The 22500-nt window shown below is 40.1% G+C and overlaps 1 protein-coding gene across 1 annotated transcript in view; it reads right to left on the reverse strand.

Moving 5' to 3' along the window:
- The window catches only part of LOC143038266 (putative neural-cadherin 2), a 535431-nt gene that overhangs the window by 214555 nt on the left and 298376 nt on the right, over positions 1 to 22500 (reverse strand). Inside the window, exons 9-12 of the mRNA XM_076207285.1 lie at positions 12187 to 12350; positions 8191 to 8340; positions 7371 to 7547; positions 4662 to 4850 (exon numbers count right to left, since the gene is read on the reverse strand). Of these exons, the coding sequence (XP_076063400.1) occupies positions 4662 to 4850; positions 7371 to 7547; positions 8191 to 8340; positions 12187 to 12350 (680 nt within the window). The remainder of the gene's footprint in view (positions 1 to 4661; positions 4851 to 7370; positions 7548 to 8190; positions 8341 to 12186; positions 12351 to 22500) is intronic.

Genomic DNA, 22500 nt, shown 5'->3' on the forward strand with positions numbered 1-22500 from the left:
AATTTCAACACGAGAAAAAAATCGTAAAAAATAAAAATGTTTCGGAAAAACGCGAGGAAGAAGGTAGATAACTGATATGAAGTATATGCGCATTGAATTACGACGCGCGAAACTCGGAAGGTAAAAGTAATTGTTCAATTAAAATGGGCTCACTGGAAGGTCTACGCCTTTCTTTGAGAAAAAAAAAAAAAAGGAAAGGAACAATGTAGATGTAAAAGACGTATATTAAGTCTTCTCTTTCCAGAAGGAAATAAAAAGACGAATAAAAAAATTGATCCACTGAAACGTTCTCCTTGCCAAAAAAGAAAAAGAAAAAAAAAATACAATAGTGAAAATAGCGACAGGGGAAAATTAATGGAAACTCCCGAAAGAAGGACGAAGAAGGATTTGGAGAAGAGGAGAGATGAGGAGAGGAAAGAATTGAAGAGAGGAAAAGAGAGGAGGCAAGATGAAAGGAGAAGAGGCGAGATGAAAGGAGAAGAAAAGAGAGAAGAAGAGAGAAAAAAAAAGAGACAAGAAGGGTGGAAGAGATGAGAAGAAAAGAGAGGAGAAGAGAGAAGAGAGGAGAGAAGAAAGTAGAAGAGAAGAGAAGAGAGGGAATGAGACGAGAAAAGGAGAGAAAAGAGAGGAAGAGAAGGGAGAGAAGGAAGAGAAAAGAGAGAGAAGAGAGGGGAGAAGAGAAGAGAGGAGAAGAGAAGAGAGGAGAGAAGAGAGGAGAAGAGAGGAAAAGACCACAGGTGTCGACTTTTGATTATGGAAAGTCGCACTTGACGACTGATGTGGTGTTTTCAAGAAGGAGATTGAAGAACCAAACTTATGTCTTCGTCTTCTTCTTCTTCGTAGTCGTCTTCGTCGTCGTCGTCGTTATAGTTGTAGTTGTAGTAGTTATTGTTGTTGTTGATGCTGTTGTTGTTGATGTTGTTTTTATTTTTGTTGTTGCTGTTGTTGTTTGTTGTTGTTGGTGTCTAAGTTGTCGTTATCATTGTTGTTGTTGTCATTATTGTTGTTGTCATTGTTGTTGTTGTCTTTGTTGTAAATTTTCTTGCCTTTGTTATTATTGTGGTTGTTGTTGTCGTCGCTGTTGTTGTTGTGCAATCTCTGGTAACATAAACGACAAGACCTGTCTCAAGGAACCCCTGGTCAGACTCCCAAGATGTACGTCAAAGAAAACAATCTCCCAGCTGCCAATTTTCAAAACCCGTCAACTCCTCATTCCCCTCCATCTTGAGGTGAGGCCCTGTGGGGCTGACAGTCGGTTCCCGGACCGAACCTAAGCCATTTTAACCTATTTCAGCTACATTTCTTTATTTTTTTGTCACGTATTGAGAGTACATTACGGTCAATTGCTAATATCTTCCTGCTACAGTACTTTCAGCAGTTGGTACAGGACTCCCATACTAAGGTTCCAGTCACTCCAAGCAGCTTACGACCAGTTTCCGACCACCACCTGGTCGCCGACCAGTTGCAGATAGTCTTTGGAAGTCGCTGGTAGTCGGTAATAAGACAGATAGATCGATAGATAGATATATTACAACACACACTGAATAGTCCCCAGTACATTGATTTTCATCTTACCAATCACATCAACTTTTTCCATTTCAATTCCTTACATAGGTTTTGTGTCGCCGACCGATCGCTTGATTTTCGGTCGAAGGTGGTCGGAGACAGGTCGTAAGCTTGGTGTGACTGGGGTTTAATGCAACATGGACGAAAGTCTAAAGCTGGAGAGATCGATCAGGGGGAGGGGGGGTGGTTGTGGACTGTTACCGCAACTGTGAGGTTGCGGGTAACTAATTAGTAAAACTCGAGGTAAAGATTTACCGTTATTAACATCTATTTCTTTATGTTACCATGGCAACCACGAACTGGGTGCTTAGGGGTATTCTTCCAGCAACTTAATATTCTGAGAATGATTATGGAATATGTCTTATTTTCTGCTGGAAGACCCCGGAGACTCGGAGAGTCTGGAAGTTCGATGAGGTCGTCTTCAGCTCGAAGAAAAGAGTTCATCTTAAGTGGTGAGTGTCCATGCATATCAATATTCTTTTGTTGTGGCAGCCGGGTGCTAAAAAAAAAAAAAAAGGCTCAATTTGCTTCGTCCTATTTAATTGTATTTCGTTTTGTTTCAGTTTTAGTCTTCTTCTTGTACTCGTTAAGCTTTACAGATTTCTTTCTCTTCTTTTTCTTTTTATTGCTTTTTCTCTCGCTTTCTCTCATATATCTCTCTCTTTTAGTATTCTCTTCCTCTTTTCTCTTCCTCTATACTTATCTCCAATTTCTCCCCAGCTCAGTTTAATTTGACTATTTCCATATCTTTTTCTATTTCTCTTTCTATTATCCTCTCTCCGTTTTCTTCTTTTTGTGTTCGCCCAATGTAGATGACACCAAGAAATGAGTCGGCCATCTATACTGCAGAGTTAAAACCATCCATGAACATTCAAACAGTAGATTTACAAGCTCTCCCATCACAAAGACGCATAGCACCTTACACCGCGATTCCTATTGGCTAACGCGCAGCCAATCAGGAATGAGGTTTTCGTTGGAGAACTTACGTAACCGATAAATCATACGAGAGCAATCAGTACATGTTCAATAGACACATAAACACAGAACATTTAGCCCGAATATACGCAAAGACCGAAACGTTACTAACTACGAACAACTGCATGAGATTTGGATTATATATTCTACTAAGAAATATAGAAGACCTTAATAATAAATAAATCAATGCAGAAAAAAGTCTCATTCAATTTTGTCTGTCTATACGAAAACAGTCTTCTTGGTTATTCTACTGTAATGATACACACAAGCACACACACACACACACACACACACACACACACACACACACATACACAAACACACACACACACACACACACACACACACACACACAAACACACACAAAGACACTCACACAATACACACACACTCACACACACACACACACACACACACACACACACACACACACACACACACACACACACACATATATATATATATATATATATATATATATATGTATATATAAGGCTGTTTTTTGGTCTTTTATGGATCTGGAAAAGGCTTATTATAGGGTAGACAGAAAGGCACTGTGGGAGGTTTTGCGGATATACGGGATAGGAGGAAAGCTTCTAGGAGCTGTCAAGAGTTTTTATGAGAGTAGTAGAGCTTGTGTCAGGATTAGAAATGGAGAGAGTGAGTGGTTCGAGGTAAAGGTGGGACTTCGTCAGGGATACGTTATGTCACCCTGGCTGTTCAACTTGTACATGGATGGAGTGGTGCGAGAGGTAAATGCAAGGGTAGTGGGTCAGGGATTGGAGATGGTTAAAGAAAATGGAGAAAAGTGGGAGGTGAGCCAGCTGTTGTTTGCGGACGACACTGCGCTTGTGGCAGGATCGGAGGAGGGATTGAGGAAGTTGGTGACAGAGTTTGGGAGAATGTGTGATAGAAGAAAGCTGAAGATAAATATGGGTAAAAGTAAGGTAATGAGATGTTAAAGGGGTGAAAGTGGCAGCAGACTGAAAGTGAGCATTAAGGGCGAGCGACTGGAGGAAGTGGATAGTTTTAGATACTTGGGTGCAAATGTAGCAGGAAAAGGTGGAGTGAAGGTGGAGATAGAATGTAGATTGAGAGAAGCGAGTAAATGCCTTGGTGGATTCAAAAGTGTAATGAGGAATAGACATTTGGGAATGGATGCTAAGAGGAGACTGTATGAAGGAGTGATTGTGCCAACAGCACTATATGGGGCAGAAACATGGAACATAAGAGAGGAAGAGAGAAGGAGTTTGAATGTGTTTGAGATGAGGTGTCTGTTAAATATGATGGGTGTTACTAGGCTGGATAGAATGAGAAATGAGAAGGTGAGGAGGAGAACAGGGGTGGAAAGGAAGTTGGGAGATAGGGTTGATGAAAGAGTATTAGGATGGTTTGGACACATGGAAAGAATGAATGAAGAAAGACTGGTAAAAGGGGTATGGAAGGTAGATGTGGAGGGAGTGAAGATGAGGGGACGCCCTAGGATGAGGTGGATGGATGGGGTGAAGGGGGCTTTGGGGAAGAGGGGAATGTCTGTTGAGGAAGGACTGGAGAGGACAGAGGACAGGGGTGAATGGAGAATGGTTGTATATGGATGATGTTGTAATGCATGAGGTGGAATGGGCGGGGGGATGGGGGGTAAGGGAGTATGTGTGAGCAAAATTTGACGCACCCCGAAGGGATTTCTCCCCGTCTTCTCCTTTTATGCATGAGGGGGACGGAGAGGGGGGTTGCCGATTTAATGAAGCGGCCTTGCTGTGGATGTGCTGTGTCTTGCGACACTGCTTCTGACCCAGGGCAGTGGACAAGGTGCAGGGATGACCCATCATCCAGGAGGTGCTAAGATAAGAGGGAGGGTGGAGGGGTGTGGAGTGTATTCAGGGATGGAATGGGTGGGAATGATTTTATGCCTTTTCCTTTTTGGCTACCTCCCTTGTAAGGTGGAAAAAGCCTTGGTATATGTATGTATGTATATATATATATATGTATGTATATATATATATATATACATATATATATATATATATATATATATATGTGTGTGTGTGTGTGTGTGTGTATACACGTCGTTTGACCTTGTGTAAACCCTTTTTCTTCTTGACAAATAAACTTTAACTCACCGTTAACGAAGCGGCCGACGTTCTGGGTGGGACGCCATCGTCTGCGGCCAGGATTCGAACTTGGTGCGCCGAGGCAACCTCGCGGTCGAGTCGCCGCTGGAGCCTCACGTGGCCCCGCGTGTCGATGGCGAAGACGTCGAAGGGGTCGCTGGCCGGCTGGATGCTGTAACGGAGGATGCCCCGTCCGGCCTGGGGTGGGGGGGGGAAGAGACCGAGGGTTGGACGTTTAGGGGTGGAGGGGGAGGGGGATGAGAAGGAGGGGGAGGGGGATGGGAAGGAGGGGGAAGGGTGGCGGAGGGAGGGGGAAGGAGGAGGAAGGGTGGCGGAGGGGGAGGGGAAGGGTGGCGGAGGGAGGGGGAAGGAGGAGGAAGGGTGGCGGAGGGTGGCGGAGGGGAGGGGGAAGGAGGAGGAAGGGTAGCGGAGGGTGGCGGAGGGAGGGGGAGGAAGGAGGAGAAAGGGTGGCGGAGGGGGGAAGGAGGGGGATGGGAAGGAGGGAGAGGAAGGAGGGGAAGGGTGGCGGAGGGAGGGGAAGGAGGGGAAGGGTGGTAGAAGGAGGGGGAAGGAGGGGGAAGGGTGGCGGAGGGGGAGGGGGAAGGAGGGGGAAGGGTGGCGGAGGGAGGGGGAGGGAGGGGGAGGGAAGGGGAGGGGGAGAGGAGGGGGAAGGAAGGGGAGGGGAAGGAGGGGAATGGTGACGGAGGGGGAAGGGTGGCGGAGGGAGGGAGGACGGGGAGCGGGAGGGAGGAGCGGGAGGGAGGAGGGGGAGGGGAGGGAGGGGAAGGAGGGAGGGGGAGGGGAGGGAGGGGAAGGAGGGGGAAGGGTGTCGGAGGGAGGGGAAGGTGGGGTAATGTTAGGGAGGGAAAGAGAAGGAGGTGGATAGGAAGAAGAGGGACGGGGGGGGGAAAGAGGGAGAGGGAGGGTGACAGAGGGAGAGGGGAAGGAGGGGGAAGGATGGGGAGGAAGGAGATGAGAGGGGGAGGAGGGGGCATGTTGGGGAGTGTGTGTGTGTGTGTGTGTGTGTGTGTGTGTGTGTGTGTGTGTGTGTGTGTGTGTGTGTGTGTGTGTGTGTGTGTGTGTGTTTGGAATGGAATGCAAGCGGAGGAGTGGGGTAAGGGAGGAAAAAACATGTATAAATATAATGTCATTAAAGAAACGATACCTGTTAAATATAAACACAACACTTATAGGGTTACATATCTGTAATGGTTTACTATCACTTGACTTTTCTCAATATAAAGGTTTAGATATTTTTTTTATCCCATCCTTAACCCTTTTTCTAATGTCACCCTTGACATATTGTATTCTGACAAGCACTGGACGATTTCATTCATTTAAAACATATGCAAACACACACACACACACACACACACACACACACACACACACACACACACACACACACACACACACACAAACACACATGTATATATATATATATATATATATATATTTTTATATATATATATATTACTGATGAAAAATGTAATTCCACAATTGTCGATCACGTGAAAATCACAGTTGGAGCAAAAAAGACTGGAGACAGGAAATCTATATATTTCGATTGCTAACTGCAATCCTCTTCAGTATTATATATATATATATATATATATAATATATTATACATACATACACTCATAGAGCACGTAGCAACCTCTCCAGAGAAGAAGAAATAAAACAAGAAGATGTATTAGCTGGAGCATATCCTCGACTTTCTCCTCCACATCGGAGGTCGACAGATGAGCAACACAATCATGCGGATGCACAATGAGTAAGTCCTGAATACATAATTACGTTGCCCCCTCATTCATCAAAATACCAATCTCATTCCAGTTCTCCGGACTCCACAAAACTGGGATCATAATAAGGAACCAGACAGAAAGGGATCTACGAACGTCATCGAGCCCCCACCACTCCTCCCCCACTTCCTCTTCCTCCTCCTCTCTTCCTTCTCCTCTCCTCCCTCTTCCTCTCTCTCTCTTTCTCTCTCTTTCTCTCCCTCTCTCTCTTTCTCTCTCTTTCTCCGTCTTTCTCTCTCTTTCTCTCCCAAAAGTCACTGAGACGTCTTGATTTTTGATAAGGACTCTATTGTAACAAATACATGTTTGGAATTTCAATAAAATACAGAAACATTGTATCAGCAACTGTATTGCCTCTCTTGCATTTGGTTCACTTTGCTGGAACTACATATAGGGTCAAAGGTCAATTAATGAATAAATGATCACAAATTGCAAACCCAAAGTGACTTTTGGCTCTTGTATATATTTACATATACGTATACGTATACATCTATATATACATATACATACACATATATATACATGTACATATACGTATTCATAAACATATACATAAACATATACATATACATGAAAACCACTGATGGAGTAAAAAAGACTGGAGACAGGGAATCTATATATTTCGATTGTAAACTGCAATCCTCTTCATTGGTTTTTATGTGATTGACGAATGTGTGATTACATTTTTCACCGGTAATATACATATACGAGCACAGGTACATACACACACACACACACACACATATATATATATATATATATATATATATACATATACGTATGTGCATATTCATGTACATAAACATGCAAAGAATGCGGAACCTCAAAATCCCTTTAAAAATACGACCCAATACCTAACACGATCCAATACCCCTTATGAACACGATCCAATCCCTTTAAGCAGACGATCCAATACCTTATCGGCATCCGTCGCGGAATAGGTCGCGATGGTGGCCGCCAGCGGAGTGTCCTCTCGGAGGGTGAGGTTGAAGGACGACTTGGCGAAGACGGGGGCGTTATCGTTCTCGTCTACGAGGTTGAGGTTGACCCAGGTGCTGTCCACGTGGTACTTGTCCGTCCAACCGTTCTCGCCCTTCAAGGGTGACCGTCAAGGGGCAGGTTCGAGGGGGAAGAGAGGTCAAGTGTGTTTGTAATGATGGTAATAGATAATTACACACACACGCAGACGCACACACACACACACACACACACACACACACACACACACACACACACACACACACACACACACACACACACACACACACACACACACACACACACACACACACATTATTCTTTTATCAGAATCTTGGGTGATAAACGAAAATGTTCTCGGAAAAAATGAAAAATAAAAATAAAAGCTGATTTACTGATATGTGAGGAAAAAATTGGAACATTACGACGACGACGACGATGACGACGACGATGACGATGACGACGATGATGATGATGACGATAACAAGAATGATAGTTGTAATAACAATAATGATAATAATAATAATAATAATAATAATGATAATGATAACAATAACATTAATAATAAATAATAAGTATAATTTAATAATGATAATGATAATAATAATAATAATAATAATATCAATAACGATAACAATAACAATAATAATAATAGTAACAACAATAACAATAACAATAATAATAATAACAACAATAACTATGAAAATAATAAGAACAATGAAACCTATAAAAACAACACCAACGAAGTTTCGACTCACCAGATCGGTAACTTGAACCCGAAATCGGAATCCTTCCCTCTGGTCGGGATCCTCGTAGTCGAGGGGCGTCAGTGACCTCAGGTCACCCTTGCCGTCACTTCGGGGCGTGACCTCGAAGCGCTCCCAGCCTCTGCCGCTCTCCTGAAGAACCTGAAACGAGGACGAAAAGAAACACCTGAAGTGAATCGCTAGTTTCAGCGAAGTCATACAAATACTCTTTCCGGTCGCCGGGTCTTGGTTCGATTCCCGGAACGACGGACGGAAAGATTATACAAGAAGAAAAGTTTACGTCGATGTTTCTGTTTTCCTGGAGAACGCAATAGCTCGGAAGCTCGGAGAATTAACATTCTGAGTCAGGTGTAAAAAAAAAAAAAAAAAAAAAAAAAAAAGCATGATTGTTATTTATGTTATTAAAATCATCTGTTGGCAGATATAATGAATTTAGATATAGACAAGTGCTGTGTGTGTGCCTTTAGGCAAAACTACAAACCCAAGAAGAGGGAAGATGTAGGTTACTCTTTTGACACGACGGGCTTAAAACCCCTTTTGAGAAACGCTATTCTCAGTTAAAATTACTTCTCATCTGAGTCAGCCAAAGTCTTTTTTTTCCTCAACTTTTGTATTTACGAAACTTTCTCCTCAGTGATTTGTTTCGTCCTCAAAATTTTTTCTTTTGTGTAAGTTTTCTTATTTCGAAGAAACACAAATATGATCGACACTATTCTGTAACGAAATTTTACGTGAAAAGATTTGTTTTTATTTTATGTTGTTATGAAAAGGATTAATATAGTTTGTTTAATTTTTGAATAAGAAAATAAAAATAAAAACTAGCAGTATTAGATAGATGTTTGTAAAAATTCAATGTATTCTTTTTGAATGAAGGAAATCCATGGATATAGAAATTAAAAAGATAACCTGTTTTATCTTTTTTTATGTTTCAGACAACAATGCAAACGATAACTTGGCTGACTTTATTGGGGCCACAGTTTCTAAGACATATATATATATATATATTATATATATATATATATACACGAGCATTTGTGTGTGTGTGTGTGTGTGTGTGTGTGTGTGTGTGTGTGTGATTCATCATGGTCTTGGATCACGTGTTGGACTCATGATCGACAGCTTCCCTCCCGGAAAAGAGCTCAGAGCTTATATATGACCGATCTATGAGTAATGTTGTGACCTTGCACGCATATACACACCCCTAATTCCCCGCCATCGAGAGTTGGAGTAACGACCCGCAGCGCAGCGGTACTGGAATTATTTCAGTGTTGGGCGGGATTCAAACCCGGACCGCCGTAGTGGCAGCCGGGAACTCTGCCACTGCGCCAGCGAGTCGTGTGTGTGTGTGTGTGTGTGTGTGTGTGTGTGTGTGTGTGTGTGTGTGTGTGTGTGTGTGTGTGTGTGTGTGTGTGTGTGTGTGTGTGTTTACCTATTTGTATTTTACGGGAAGGGAGCTATGCTCGTTGTGACCCGTGTTTGTGTTTTCCAGAATCTAGTTTGTTCTTGAATTCTTTGCACATCCAGTTTGATCTTAAATTCTTGTATATCTTTTGCACTCACTGTTTCCTCGTACATGTGTGTGTGTGTATGTGTGTGTGTGTGTGTGTGTGTGTGTGTGTGTGTGTGTGTGTGTGTGTGTGTGTGTGTGTGTGTGTGTGTGTGTGTGTGTGTGTGTGTATGTGTGTGTGCGTGTGTGACAATTACTGCTAACCCTTTATACTCCCTACTTTATCTCGTTTCTGAGCCAAAGGCTTCGAGACCTATCTCGTTAAAAGCCTTTCCCAAATCCGCGTCAATGAACTCAACATCCTCTCCTCACACAACATATCTGTGACTATAAACTCTCCTACTCTGATTCGAATCTTCTACTGGGATTCGAATCCTCGCCTGAGCGGCTTGCTTCTTATAAAAACGAAGACCGTACCATCACGCCACCGTGACCCTACAAAACTTAGTTCACGGACTAATCGTTCCGCTGAGGGCACCTAGCTGAAACGTGGTATGTACTGTATTTCATCAAATCCTTTATGCAGGCTAGTCTTCCGACAAGTGTTTGTGTCATTATGACATTTGGAGTTTATTTCAAAATGTCATAATGACAAACAAATATCCATGGCTCTACCAGAACAACATAGTGGAGTTTATATACACGACTTTCTGCCGTATAATCCTCGAAAAGACGATCCGATGCTATTGTAGGTGTTTTGGTCCTTTATGCATCTGTGTTTAATACCGTATAGACCACACTCATGATCCTTTATTTAATTCTAATGTTATCTAATTTATTTTTTATTTTTGTGTTATTCTATCTTAATCTACTTCTTTTTAATCTTATCTTTTTTATTCATGCTTTTATCTTTAATATTAGTATTATTTTCATTTATCTATTTATCAATTTATTTATTTATTTATTTTTTATTTTTTTGCAAAATGGGGTATCATTACATTCCCATCTTCCCAATTCGTGAGTTCTTTGGTAATTTATACTTTTGTTATATATTGTTTACTATAATCACCAACTCATTAGAAAAAAGAATAACACTATATCCTAATTTCCTTATTCATTTTGTCAAATTTTGCTTTGTCTTCCATTTCTTATAATAAACTTGTTATCGCTTAACCCAAACAAACAATTCATCAAATTTTTCTATTCACATCTATTTTAATCTTTAGATACGATAAACTTTGGCATCTGATTTTCGGTACATATTGTCTTCCTTGTCTCCGATTCTAGAAATGATGGGCGGTCAGGAGCCTACTACGCCAGGAGGCGCTGAGTAGCTGCGGCCGAAGCCTTTATCCTTCCACTATGATGGGCTTTAGGGACTGTTGAATCAGTGTGTGTGTGTGTGTGTGTGTGTGTGTGTGTGTGTGTGTGTGTGTGTGTGTGTGTGTGTGTGTGTGTGTGTGTGTGTGTGTGTGTGTGTGTGCGTGCGTGTGTGTGTGTAGGTGTGTGTATGTGCGTGTGTGTGTGGTGTGTGTGTGTAGGTGTGTGTGTGTGTGTGCGTGTAGGTGTGTGTGTGTGTTTAGGTGTGTGTGTGTGTGTTTAGGTGTGTGTGTGTGTGTGTGTGTGTGTGTGTGTGTGTGTGTGTGTGTGTGTGTGTGTGTGTGTGTGTGTGTGTGTGTGTGTGTGTGTGTAGGTCTGTGTGTGGCTGTTTGGGTGTAGGTGTGTGTGTGTGTGTGTGTGTGTGTGCGTAGGTCTGTGTGTGTGTGTGTGTGTGTGTGTGTGTGTGTATGTGTGTGTGTATGTGTACGTGTGTGTGTATGTGTACGTGTGTGTGTATGTATGTGTGTGTGTAGGTGTGTGTGTGTGTGTGTAGGTGTGTGTGTGTGTGTGTGTGTGTGTGTGTGTGTGTGTGTGTGTGTGTGTGTGTGTGTGTGTGTGTGTGTGTGTGTGTGTGTGTGTGTGTGTATGTGTGAGTGTGTGTATGTGTGTGTGTCTGTGTGTGTGTGTGTGTGATAGATAGATAGATAGATAGATAGATAGATAGATAGAGAGAGAGAGAGAGAGAGAGAGGGGGGGAGATAGATAGATAAACAGATAGATAGAGAAAGAGTGAGAGAGCAGGAGAGAAAGAGAGAGAGCAGGAGAGAAAGAGAGAGAGAGAGCGCGAGAGAGAGAGCGCGAGAGAGAGAGAGAGAGAGAGAGAGAGAGAGAGAGAGAGAGAGAGAGAGAGAGAGAAAGAGAGTGTAAGAAACTGTAAGAGAAAGATAAAAATAGACAATAAAATTTACATTCAGTACACACTCCAAGAACCTACACAATAATATCAACAAATAGCAACAACAATAATAAAAAAAACACGAAAACGAAGCTAAACAAACACAACGAGTAAGAGAAAGAAAAAAAAATACCCCTACATAGACTACACAATCTAAGAACCTACACAATAATATCAATAAGTAAAAATAACAATAAAAACACGAAAACGAAGTTAAACAAACACAGCGTGCTGAAGGTACCTGGAGACCTGAACTCAGACTCACCCTGTAGGAGAACTCGTTCGAGATGTCCGGGTCGGTGACGCTGAGGGTGGCGAGGACGTGGCCGGGTTCCGTGCTTTCGGACACGTTCAGGTTTAGTTCCGGACGAGTGAACCTTGGCGGAACGTCATTGGCGTCCCAAAGAGTTACGCTCACCGTTCCTGTCCCTTTTTTTTTTTTTGAAGGGGGAGTTAAGGGGGTCGGGGGAGAGAAAAAAGAGAGTTTTTAAGGCATTTTTAAAGATAATAGGAGATATAATGAGAACATTTATATTAATAGAGAAAGAAAGATAGATTTGCAGAAAAGGTTAGGGAGAGGAGAGGAGGCAGTGAAAAGAGGGAGAGAGAAAGAGAAAGAGAAATAGAGAGAGAGAGAGAGGGAGATACAGAGTGAGAGAAAGGCTTAATGTAAATGGTTTAAAATCACCTCACAAAAATTATAGTAAAACACACTTAATAGCTACGCCTCATTAATAACAACATCTCCCCTGTTCGATTTTTGATGGTGGACCTCTGCTGTTATATACATTTGTTCATTATTCAATTTGACAAAATTGTATTTCAATAAAGAGAAGGGATGACAGAGCAATAAAATGAGAGGGAGGTAGAGAGAGAGAGAATAAGAGAGACAGAGAAAGAGAGAAAGAGATAGAGCGAGAGAGAGATAACGAGAGAGAGAATGAGGTGGAGATAGAAACAGAGACGGACAGACGCAGGGAAAGAGAGAAAAAGACAGCGAGAGAAGGAGAGAGAAGGAGAGGAGGATGAGGAGGAGGAGAAGAAGAAGAACGCGAAGAAGAAGAAGAACGCGAAGAAGAAGAACGCGAAGAAGAACGCGAAGAAGAAGAAGAACGCGAAGAAGAAGAAGAACGCGAAGAAGAAGAAGAAGAAGAAGAAGAAGAAGAAGAAGAACGCGAAGAAGAAGAAGAGGAAGAAGAGCGCGAAGAACGCGAAGAACGCGAAGAAGAACGCGAAGGAGAACGCGAAAAAGAACGCGAAGAAGAATGTGAAGAAGAACGCGAAGAAGAATGCAAAGGAGAACGCGAAGAAGAACGCGAAAAAGAACGTGAAGAAGAACGCGAAGAACGCAAAGAAGAAGAACACAAAGAAGAAGAACGCGAAGAAGAAGAACGCGAAGAACGCGAAGAAGAAGAGAAGAGAGAAGGTGAGGAGGATACGGAGAAGGAAGAGGAGGAGGAGGAGGAGGAGGAGGAGGAGAAGGAGGAGAAAAAGAAGAAGAAGAAGAGAGGAGAGGAGGATGCGGAGAAGAAAGAGGAGGAGGAGAAGAAGCAGAAGAAGAAGAGAGAAGGAGAGGAGGATGTGGAGAAGGAGAAGGAAGATGAGGAGAAGGAGAAGGAGAAGGAGGAGGAGGAGGAGGTGGAGGAGAAGTAAAGAGAGAGAGGGAGAGAGGGAGAAAAGGGAGATAGAGACAGAAACTGACAGAAACAGGGACAGTCAGACAGAGAGACTGACAGACATGGAGAAAGAGAGAAAGAAATATCTTGGAGAACATTTGAGACGAGCTAAGAATATACTTTGTATCTCCTTCCTGGAACTTTCTTCAAACCGTCAGAATCTTGAAAATGGAAATTCTTTTCCTCATGATTTGAACATGAGCTTAAGATGTCCTAGGTTTCGAAATAGTAGAAATTATTTAAAAGTTTTCTCAGAAAAAATAAAAAATATTAGGTGTTAGATTAGATAAGATAGATATATTAGATTTGATAGATTAGATATTAGATATATATTAGATCTTAAATATATTAGATAAAATAGAATACAATAAAACGAATAAAGTAAAATTAAATAAAGTAAATTACAATAAAATAAATGAAATAAAATTAATAAGAAATGATAAATAAAATAGATAAATAAATAAGACAAAACAGAATAAGATATAATGAGAGTACATAAAATAAAAGTTAAATAAGAATATATGCTATAGATGAAAATGTTGGTGTTATTAACCTAACATGGGTTAAATGCAGTGAGAAATTATAGATAATGAAAATATATATATATTTTGCTAAGTCAATTGATTATCTCAAATTATAATCGTTCAGTCAACAAAAACATTATTGGCCCCGATAACAAGTATTTTGCACCTCCCCCCCCCCAAAAAAAAAGAGAGATATATATATATATATATATATATATAATAAAGAAATAATTAAAACAAAATATAATTAAAATAGAATAAGACAAATTGAATGAATAGATTGATAAATAAATAAAAGATAAACAAGTTGTCAAGAATTACGAAGACTTTTATTTTCTTTAACCACCTTGGAGCCCCAAAGCAAACAAAATGCTAAACTACAAATGATTCCGCTCCTCCTCGCCGGATTCCTTGATCACTTTTCCTCCTCCTCCTCCTCCTCCTCGTCCTCCTCTTCCTCCTACTCCTCCTCCTGTTCCCCCTCTTTCTCCTCTTCCTCCTTCTCCACTTCACCCTCCTTCTCCTCCTCTTCCACCTCCTCCTCCCTCTCCTCCTCTTCCCCTCCTCCTCCTCCTCTTCTTCCTCTGTTTCGTCTTCTGCTTCTTCTTCTTCTGCTTCTTCTGCTCGTTCTTCGTGTTTTTGTCTTCTTTTTTCTTCTTCTCGTTCTTCTTCTTCCTCCTATTCTATTCTTTCTTCGTTGTCATTTTTTCTCGTTCTTCTTCTTTTCGTTCTTCTTCTTCTTCATAATTTTCATCATCTTCTTTTTCTTCATCATCATCATCATCATGACCTTCTTCATTATCATCATCATCATCATCTTCATAGTCTTTATTTTCGTCATCATCATCATCTTCGTCATCTTCTTCTTCTTCTTCTTCTTCTCTTCCTCCTCCTCCTCGTCTAATCCTCCCACTCCTCCTCATGTCTTGCTCTCTCGGAGGCCGAGCGCTATCAGATTCCAATTTATTTCCTCTTTGTTCCCCGAGGTCTTGCTCTTAATCTGTCGCTTTATCAAGAGTAGGTCTTTCGGGGTCTCCCTCTTTGTGGTACGTACCGGTCTCGAGGTACCAGATTATTATTATTATTATTAATAATATTATTTCATTTATTTATCTCTCTTTTTTTTTTTTTTGTATCGTGTCTTTTGCCTCTTCGTCATCTCCCTCGAGGTGTCTGCCTTCTTCTTCTTTTTCTTCTTTTTGTTTTTTTCTTTTTCTTCCTCTTCCTTGTCTCTTCTTTTCTTCAAGAAATTTCCCCTCCCATCCCCCTTTTAAATAGGTCCCTGACCCGTTGACACACCTGCCAGTATCTTTCTTTTTCTTTTCTTTTTCTCCTTTTCTTCTTCTTCCTTGTCTCTTCTTTTCTTCAAGATTTTACATAGCTCCTGACTTCTACTCCCACTGACACAACTACCAGTATCTTTTTCTTCCTCTTTCCTTTTTTTCTTCTTCCTTGTCTCTCCTTTTCTTCAAGAAATTTTCCAAACCCTCCTCTTTTTACATAGCTCCCTGACTTCTACTCCCTTTGACACAAATGCCAGTATCTTTTTCCTCTTCTTCTTTTTCTTTTTCTTCTTCCTTGTCTCTTCTTTTCTTCAAAAAATTCTCCAAACCCCACCTATTACATAGCTCCCTGATTTCTATTAAATCTGAAACAGCTACCATTACTTAACGTCAGTATCTTTTTCCTCTTCTTCTTTTTCTTTTTTCTTCTTCCTTGTCTCTTCTTTTCTTCAAGAAATTCTCCAAACCCTCCTCACATTACATATCTCCCTGCTTTCTATTCACTTTGAAACAGCTACCAATACTTAACGTCTTAAATTTCTCCTTTGGCGAAGACATTTTCAATCGAGTCTAATACAGACTTTCATCAAGACTTCTGTTTTCCAGAACTTTTTGTCTTTCGCCCACAAATACATACTAAACATTCCAAACTCTGTATTTGATCTATGGAACTGTTTCTGAACATGATAATTTTCATGTCTGTTTATTTTTATCTTAAAGGTGACATAATAAGACATCTTTTCCAATTTCTTCCTTTGTGTTTCTTAGACAACGTTTTCATTATTCATTCACGAAATATATTTGTGTACACACACACACACACACACACACACACACACACACACACACACACACACACACACACACACACACACACACTATATATATATATATATATATATATATATATATAAATACATATATGTGTGTATGTGTGTGTGTGTGTGTGCGTGCGTATACTCATCCACATACTACCATTTTCTGTAAACAACCTATGTAAGTTACCATAAACAAAAAACCTATGTAATTTACTTCTAATCAACAAAAACATCATCAAAACACCTGAATAATTCTCCTTTTACAATTACCACTATTGATTATATACTCACACTAATTTAAGAAAAAAAAAAAAAAGAGAGGGGGGACATATTTTCCAAGTAGTCTATTGTACACAGACGCAATGGAAGATTTATTTTCCAAGTAGTCCATTGTACACACGTGTCAATATTGACCGGGAGATGAACAAAACCTGCCAATTTCGAAGAACATTCTGTTCATGAAGAACACCACGATGTTCTTCACTGCAGTCACTGTTACAATCACTGCAAGATGGATCGGTAGTGCACAGTTGTATATTTTTTTAGGATGATAAATACGTACACATACAGACATACACACATACAAACACACACACACGCGGACGCACACACACACATACACACACACACACACACACACACACATATATATTATATATATGTATATATATATATATATGTAGACATAATCTGAGATTCACGTACACATACACACAAACACACACACACACACACACACACACACACACACACACACACACACACACACACACACACACACACACACACACACACACAGGTATAGATACACAGAAACATACTCTCACACGCCCCCAAGAAAAAGAAAATTGAAATGAAAATCAAGAATAAATAGATAACTTGGACAGATAACATATATATATATATATATATATATATATATATATATATATATATATATATATATATATATATATATATATATACAAATAAGCAAATAGATTAAGAAATTCAGTCAACTATTCTATCTCCACACCACAGGGATAGACTTGCCTTGTCCACATCGACTACAACACCAGACAATAGAATATTAAGCTCGGTAGGCGTTTGTTATTGCTAAAGAAAAAAAGCATAGATAAAATATTGTAAAATTAAATAGAATATAATGAAATGGAATAGAAATAAGTAGAATAGAATAAATGATAAAATAAAAGAAAACAAAAATAATAATATAAAACAAAACAAAATCGAATCGAATAGAATAGAATACGATGACATTTAGAATTGTTCAGTCTATTCAGGTACAGTTAGTTTCTTTTGTAAAAGGTTGATTCCACGTGTAACTGCTTCTACGTTTTCTCTGAATATCTCCTTGCCTACCTGCAAGAGGTAAAAGAATAGGAAGACAAGCAGACGGACACAGATAAAAAAAAAAAAAAAAAAAAAAAAAATATATATATATATATATATATACATACATATAGAGAGAGAGAGAGAGAAAGAGAGAGAGGGAGAGAGAGATAGAGATAGATAGATAGATAGAGAGAGAGAGAGAGAGAGAGAGAGGGAGAGAGAGAGGGAGAGAGTACGATTACATGCGTGCTTGTGTGTGCGTGTGTATATTTGAGTGTGTGAATGAGCGTGTATGTGTGTGTGTGTATGTATGTGTGTACGTGTGTGTATGTGTATGTATATACATATGTGTGTATATATATTTGCATGTGTGTGTATTTGTGTGAGCGTGTGAATGAGAATATGAGTGTATGTGTGAGCACGTGTATGCCCATATGTATATGCTTGTATGCTAACGCTTGAGTGTGCTTGCGTGTGTGCGTGCGAGCTGTATCTATGTCTTGCATCTGCAGTTGATCACTTCATGCAACATGCAAGAAAATGGCCGATAAGCAAGGAGCTCCATCCAAGACAATATTCATTATCTTGCCTTCCGCTTGCGGACTTAACAATGACATTAGACGATAATCTCTCAATTGTTTTTTTTTTTGTCATTTATCATGAGGAGATATTAATCGTTGTATGAATTCCTTCCTCGTCCCGTTGTGATAAATTCTTGTTTAACATTTCGGTTAATTTGTGTTGATATGTTGACAGTCATGTGTGTGGCTTTGTGGTATCATCACACATACACACACACACATGCACACACACACACACACACACACACACACACACACACACACACACACACACACACACACACACGCATACACACACACACGCACACACACACATACAATCCATACATGATATACATATGCATATATACATACAGATACACATACACATAGTACGGTGACACGCAGATAGACTAGTTTAAAATGAATTTGGAAAGAAGAAAATGTATATATACACATGTATTCATATATATATATACACATGTATTCATATATATATATACACATGTATTCATATATATATATATATATATATATATATATATATATATATATACGTATATATATTTCTCTTTTCAAATTTGACATAATGTCTGAGAAATAATTTGTAAAACAATGCCAGCACATAGACGAAAACAACAGTCATTTTTTTAATTTTTTTTTTAACTACAAATCACAGGTTTGTTTTTCCAAATCTGACCAATATTGGTACAATTTACCCCTTCGGAGGATTGCTCGGCTCTACAGCGCAAAGAGGCCAAACCCGAGGCTGAACAAAGGCCCAAATGACTAGAGGAACAAGAAGAATAAGAAAAGGAAGAAAAAGATGAAGTAGAAAAAGGAAAAGAATAAGAAAGAGGAGGAGGAGGAGGAAGAGGAGGAGGAGGAGGAGGAGGAGGAGGAGGAGGAGGAGGAGGAAGAGGAAGAGGGAGAAGAAGAAGAAGAAGAAGATGATGAAGAAGAAGAAGAAGAAAAGAAGAAGAAGGGAAATAAGGAAAAAGAGAAGGAGAAGAAAAAGGAGGAGGAGGAGGAGGAGGAGGAGGAGGAGGAGGAGTAGGAGGAGGAGTAGGAGGAGGAGTAGGAGTGGCAGGAGTAGGAGTGGGGGTAGTAGGAAGAGGAGGAGAAGAAGGAAAAGGAGAAGAAGGAGAGAAAGAAGGAAAAAGAGAAGAAGGTGTAGAAGGAGAAAGAAAAAGGAAGAGGAGTAGGAGTAGGGGGGAGGAGGAGGAGGAAAAGATTGAGAAGGAGGAGGACGAGAAAGAGAAAAAGGAGAAAGAGAAGGATAAAAAGGGAAATGAAGAGAAGGAGAGGGAGAAAAACATTAATGCATAGAGTGTCATAGTTCTTTTTTTTATCCAGAATAGGAAAATAAATCAAGAATACTATTCATCACTACTTGCTAGTTTAGCAAAAGACAAGTAACTAAATTCTAAACACCACTTCTCCTTATCATTACCATGTGACTCATCATCATCAATTATGGTATATTCAAAACTAAACTAAATCATAGAATCTATTTTTCTATAGTTTAGAATAATCATTTCACCTATTCATCCTTTATCGGCATATCCAACCCCTCAGTCTCTAATATATCGTTGTTTCCATTATAATTTTTTTTTTTTTTTTTTTTTAGTTTCTGGAAAGGTCAGTCCATGGAAGGCCTGCAGGCGTTCCTCGGGAAAAAGTTCTTCAGCCGAAGTTTAGAATAATCATTTCACCTCTATATTCTTTATCGGCATATCCAACCCCTCAGTCTCTAATATATCGTTGTTTACATTATTTTTTTTTTTTAGTTTCTGGAAAGGTCAGTCCATGGAAGGCCTGCAGGCGTCCTTCGGGAAAAAGGTTCTTCAGCCGAAGTTTAGAATAATCATTTCACCTCTATATCCTTTATCGGTGTATCCAACCCCTCAGTCTCTAATATATCGTTCTTTACATTATATATATATTTTTTGAGTTTCTGGAAAGGTCAGTCCATGGAAGGCCTGCAGGCGTTTTTCGGGAAAAAGGTTCTTCAGCCGAAGTTGCTCTTCGCGAAGAAGAGTCTTCAGACGAGTGCGTTCTTCGGGACTCTTCTCCACTCGAAGTCGCTCCCGAGAGCTTTTCTTCGAAAGTAATCCACTAAAATAAAGAGGGATGGTTTCCATGGATACTCCAAGGATGACCACCCCCTCCTCCTCCTCTTCCTCCTCCTCCTTCTCCTCCTCCAGAACCGGTGGCCAATGATGCCAAAGGGATTGCGAGCGTTTCTCTTAGAATTATCCTTCCTCTCTATCTCTCCCTTTCTCTGTTTCTCTGTCTCTCTTTTTTTATACATTCTCTTTCTTTTTGCTCGTCTTCTTATCTCTTTTTACCTTCTCTCTCACTCTCATTACCTCACTTTCTCCCTCCCTCTCTATCTCTCTCTCTGTATATATATATATATATATATATATATATATATATATATATATATATTTATATATATATGTGTATATGTGTGTGTGTGTGTGTGTGTGTGTGTGTGTGTGTGTGTGTGTGTGTGCGTGTGTGTGTGTGTGTCATTTTGACAAATGGAAATAATCTCCACAGAAGGACTCGAGCCTTTCCCTTAGCGAGTGCTTATTATCGTTCCTTCTTACGGCCTGGCTGGCTCAAGACTATCGTCTTTGCTTCATAATAAGCAGTCGATAAAGCCAAGGTTCGAGCCTTTGCGGTGGAGCTTATTTCCATATACATACATATATATATATATATATACATATATATATATATATAGTATATGTGTGTGTGCGTTTCTCTCTCCTTTTCCTCATGTATCCTCTCAACTTTGCTATTTTTTCCGTTCCTCTTTTCTTTTATAGATGTCTTATCCCTTCTACTTCTCTCTTCTCACCTCTCTCTCTCTCTCTCTCTCTCTCTCTAGTTTCCTTCATCATCTTCCCCTTTCCATTACCTCTTCTCTCTCTCTCTCCATCCTACCTCGCCTTATCTCCCCCACGTGTTTCCCTCCTGTTTCTGTGAATAGACCAATCTTGGCGGCTTCAGGAACCTAAACGCAGAGCCGTTCTCCAGTTCTGTACCCGAATCAAAGGGAATACAAATTTCACACACACACACACACACACACACACACACACACACACACACACACACACACACACACACACACACACACACACACACACACACACACACACGCACACACACACACACACAGACTCACATGTGTCTACCCCGCCAAACGCACTCATCGTTCCAGCTAGTTTCAATAGTCACTTCACTTTCGAAGAGAACATTATTGCGTGGTAGATGTAGTTCTGAGTGTTCAGCTTCTGCGTTTTTATTTTTATTTTTCTTTTTTTGTTTCTCGAAATTAATTTGTGTCTCTTGTACCAGAAGGTTTCCATGCCCGAATGGAAATACTTGGCTCATCATTCTTATCTTCTTTCAATGCTCGATATAATCTTCAAGAGTATACTATTGCATGGTTGATGTAGTTTACATTTTTGCTTTTTATTTCACTGAAAGGAATTTGAATCTTACTTGAACCAGAAGGTTCCCGTGACAAAAAAAAAAAAAAAAAAAAAAAAAAATCACTCTGAATTCGTTACAAACATATTCTTTTAAAACAGTGAAGTGTTCATTGATTTAGAAAACATGAGAACATAAGAATGGAGGAGACTGGAAGAGACCTTAAGGCCTACACTAGACCTTACCACCTCTCACCCCTGTCCATACAGTTATCTAATCTTTTCTTAAAACAACCTGTTATTTCATCGCTCACTTCATGGTTACTAAGTCTACGAGAGTGTTTGATTAAGTGGACGGAAACTTTGTGAGGATTGTTGAGAAATTTTGTGGCTAAAAGTAAACTCTTGAGAGTAATAAAGAGGAAAGAACATGGATAAACAGAATATCAAGTCCAATAGAAAGAAAACGGGGACACTCAGAGTCAAGAGTGAGAAAGGGGGTGTGTGATGCTGCCATAGTTGCTCAACATATTCATTTATGAAGGTAAAGAAGACGGGAAGCCTACGCCAGGAGGCGCTGAGTACCCGTGGCCAAAGCCATCACCTTTGAGCTTTTGGGACTGTTGGGTCAAGTAATAGTCACAGATGGGAATCGGAGAATCGTGCGGGATTCGAACCCACAACTAAGGAAATGCGAGACCATTGGGCTTCCAATTACGCAACCTCTGCACTCTTTTTACTAAGAAATGATTAAAAAAGAGAGAGAAAAAGAGAGAAGAGGGCCTCAAAACCCGTGTTGTATACAAAAGGCATGGAGGTAACAGCTAACCAGAAGAATGCTACAACGATTAAATAAATCTTAACAATGGAATTATTTCTTCTTTTTATTTTTCCTTACAATTATTCCTATCGTGCTTCCCAGCTACGTACCTTTTAA

The sequence above is a fragment of the Oratosquilla oratoria genome, chromosome 24 (genome assembly GCF_046742065.1).
Source record: "Oratosquilla oratoria isolate Oo_2021 chromosome 24, ASM4674206v1, whole genome shotgun sequence".
In the NCBI taxonomy this organism is placed as follows: Eukaryota; Metazoa; Arthropoda; class Malacostraca; order Stomatopoda; family Squillidae; genus Oratosquilla; species Oratosquilla oratoria.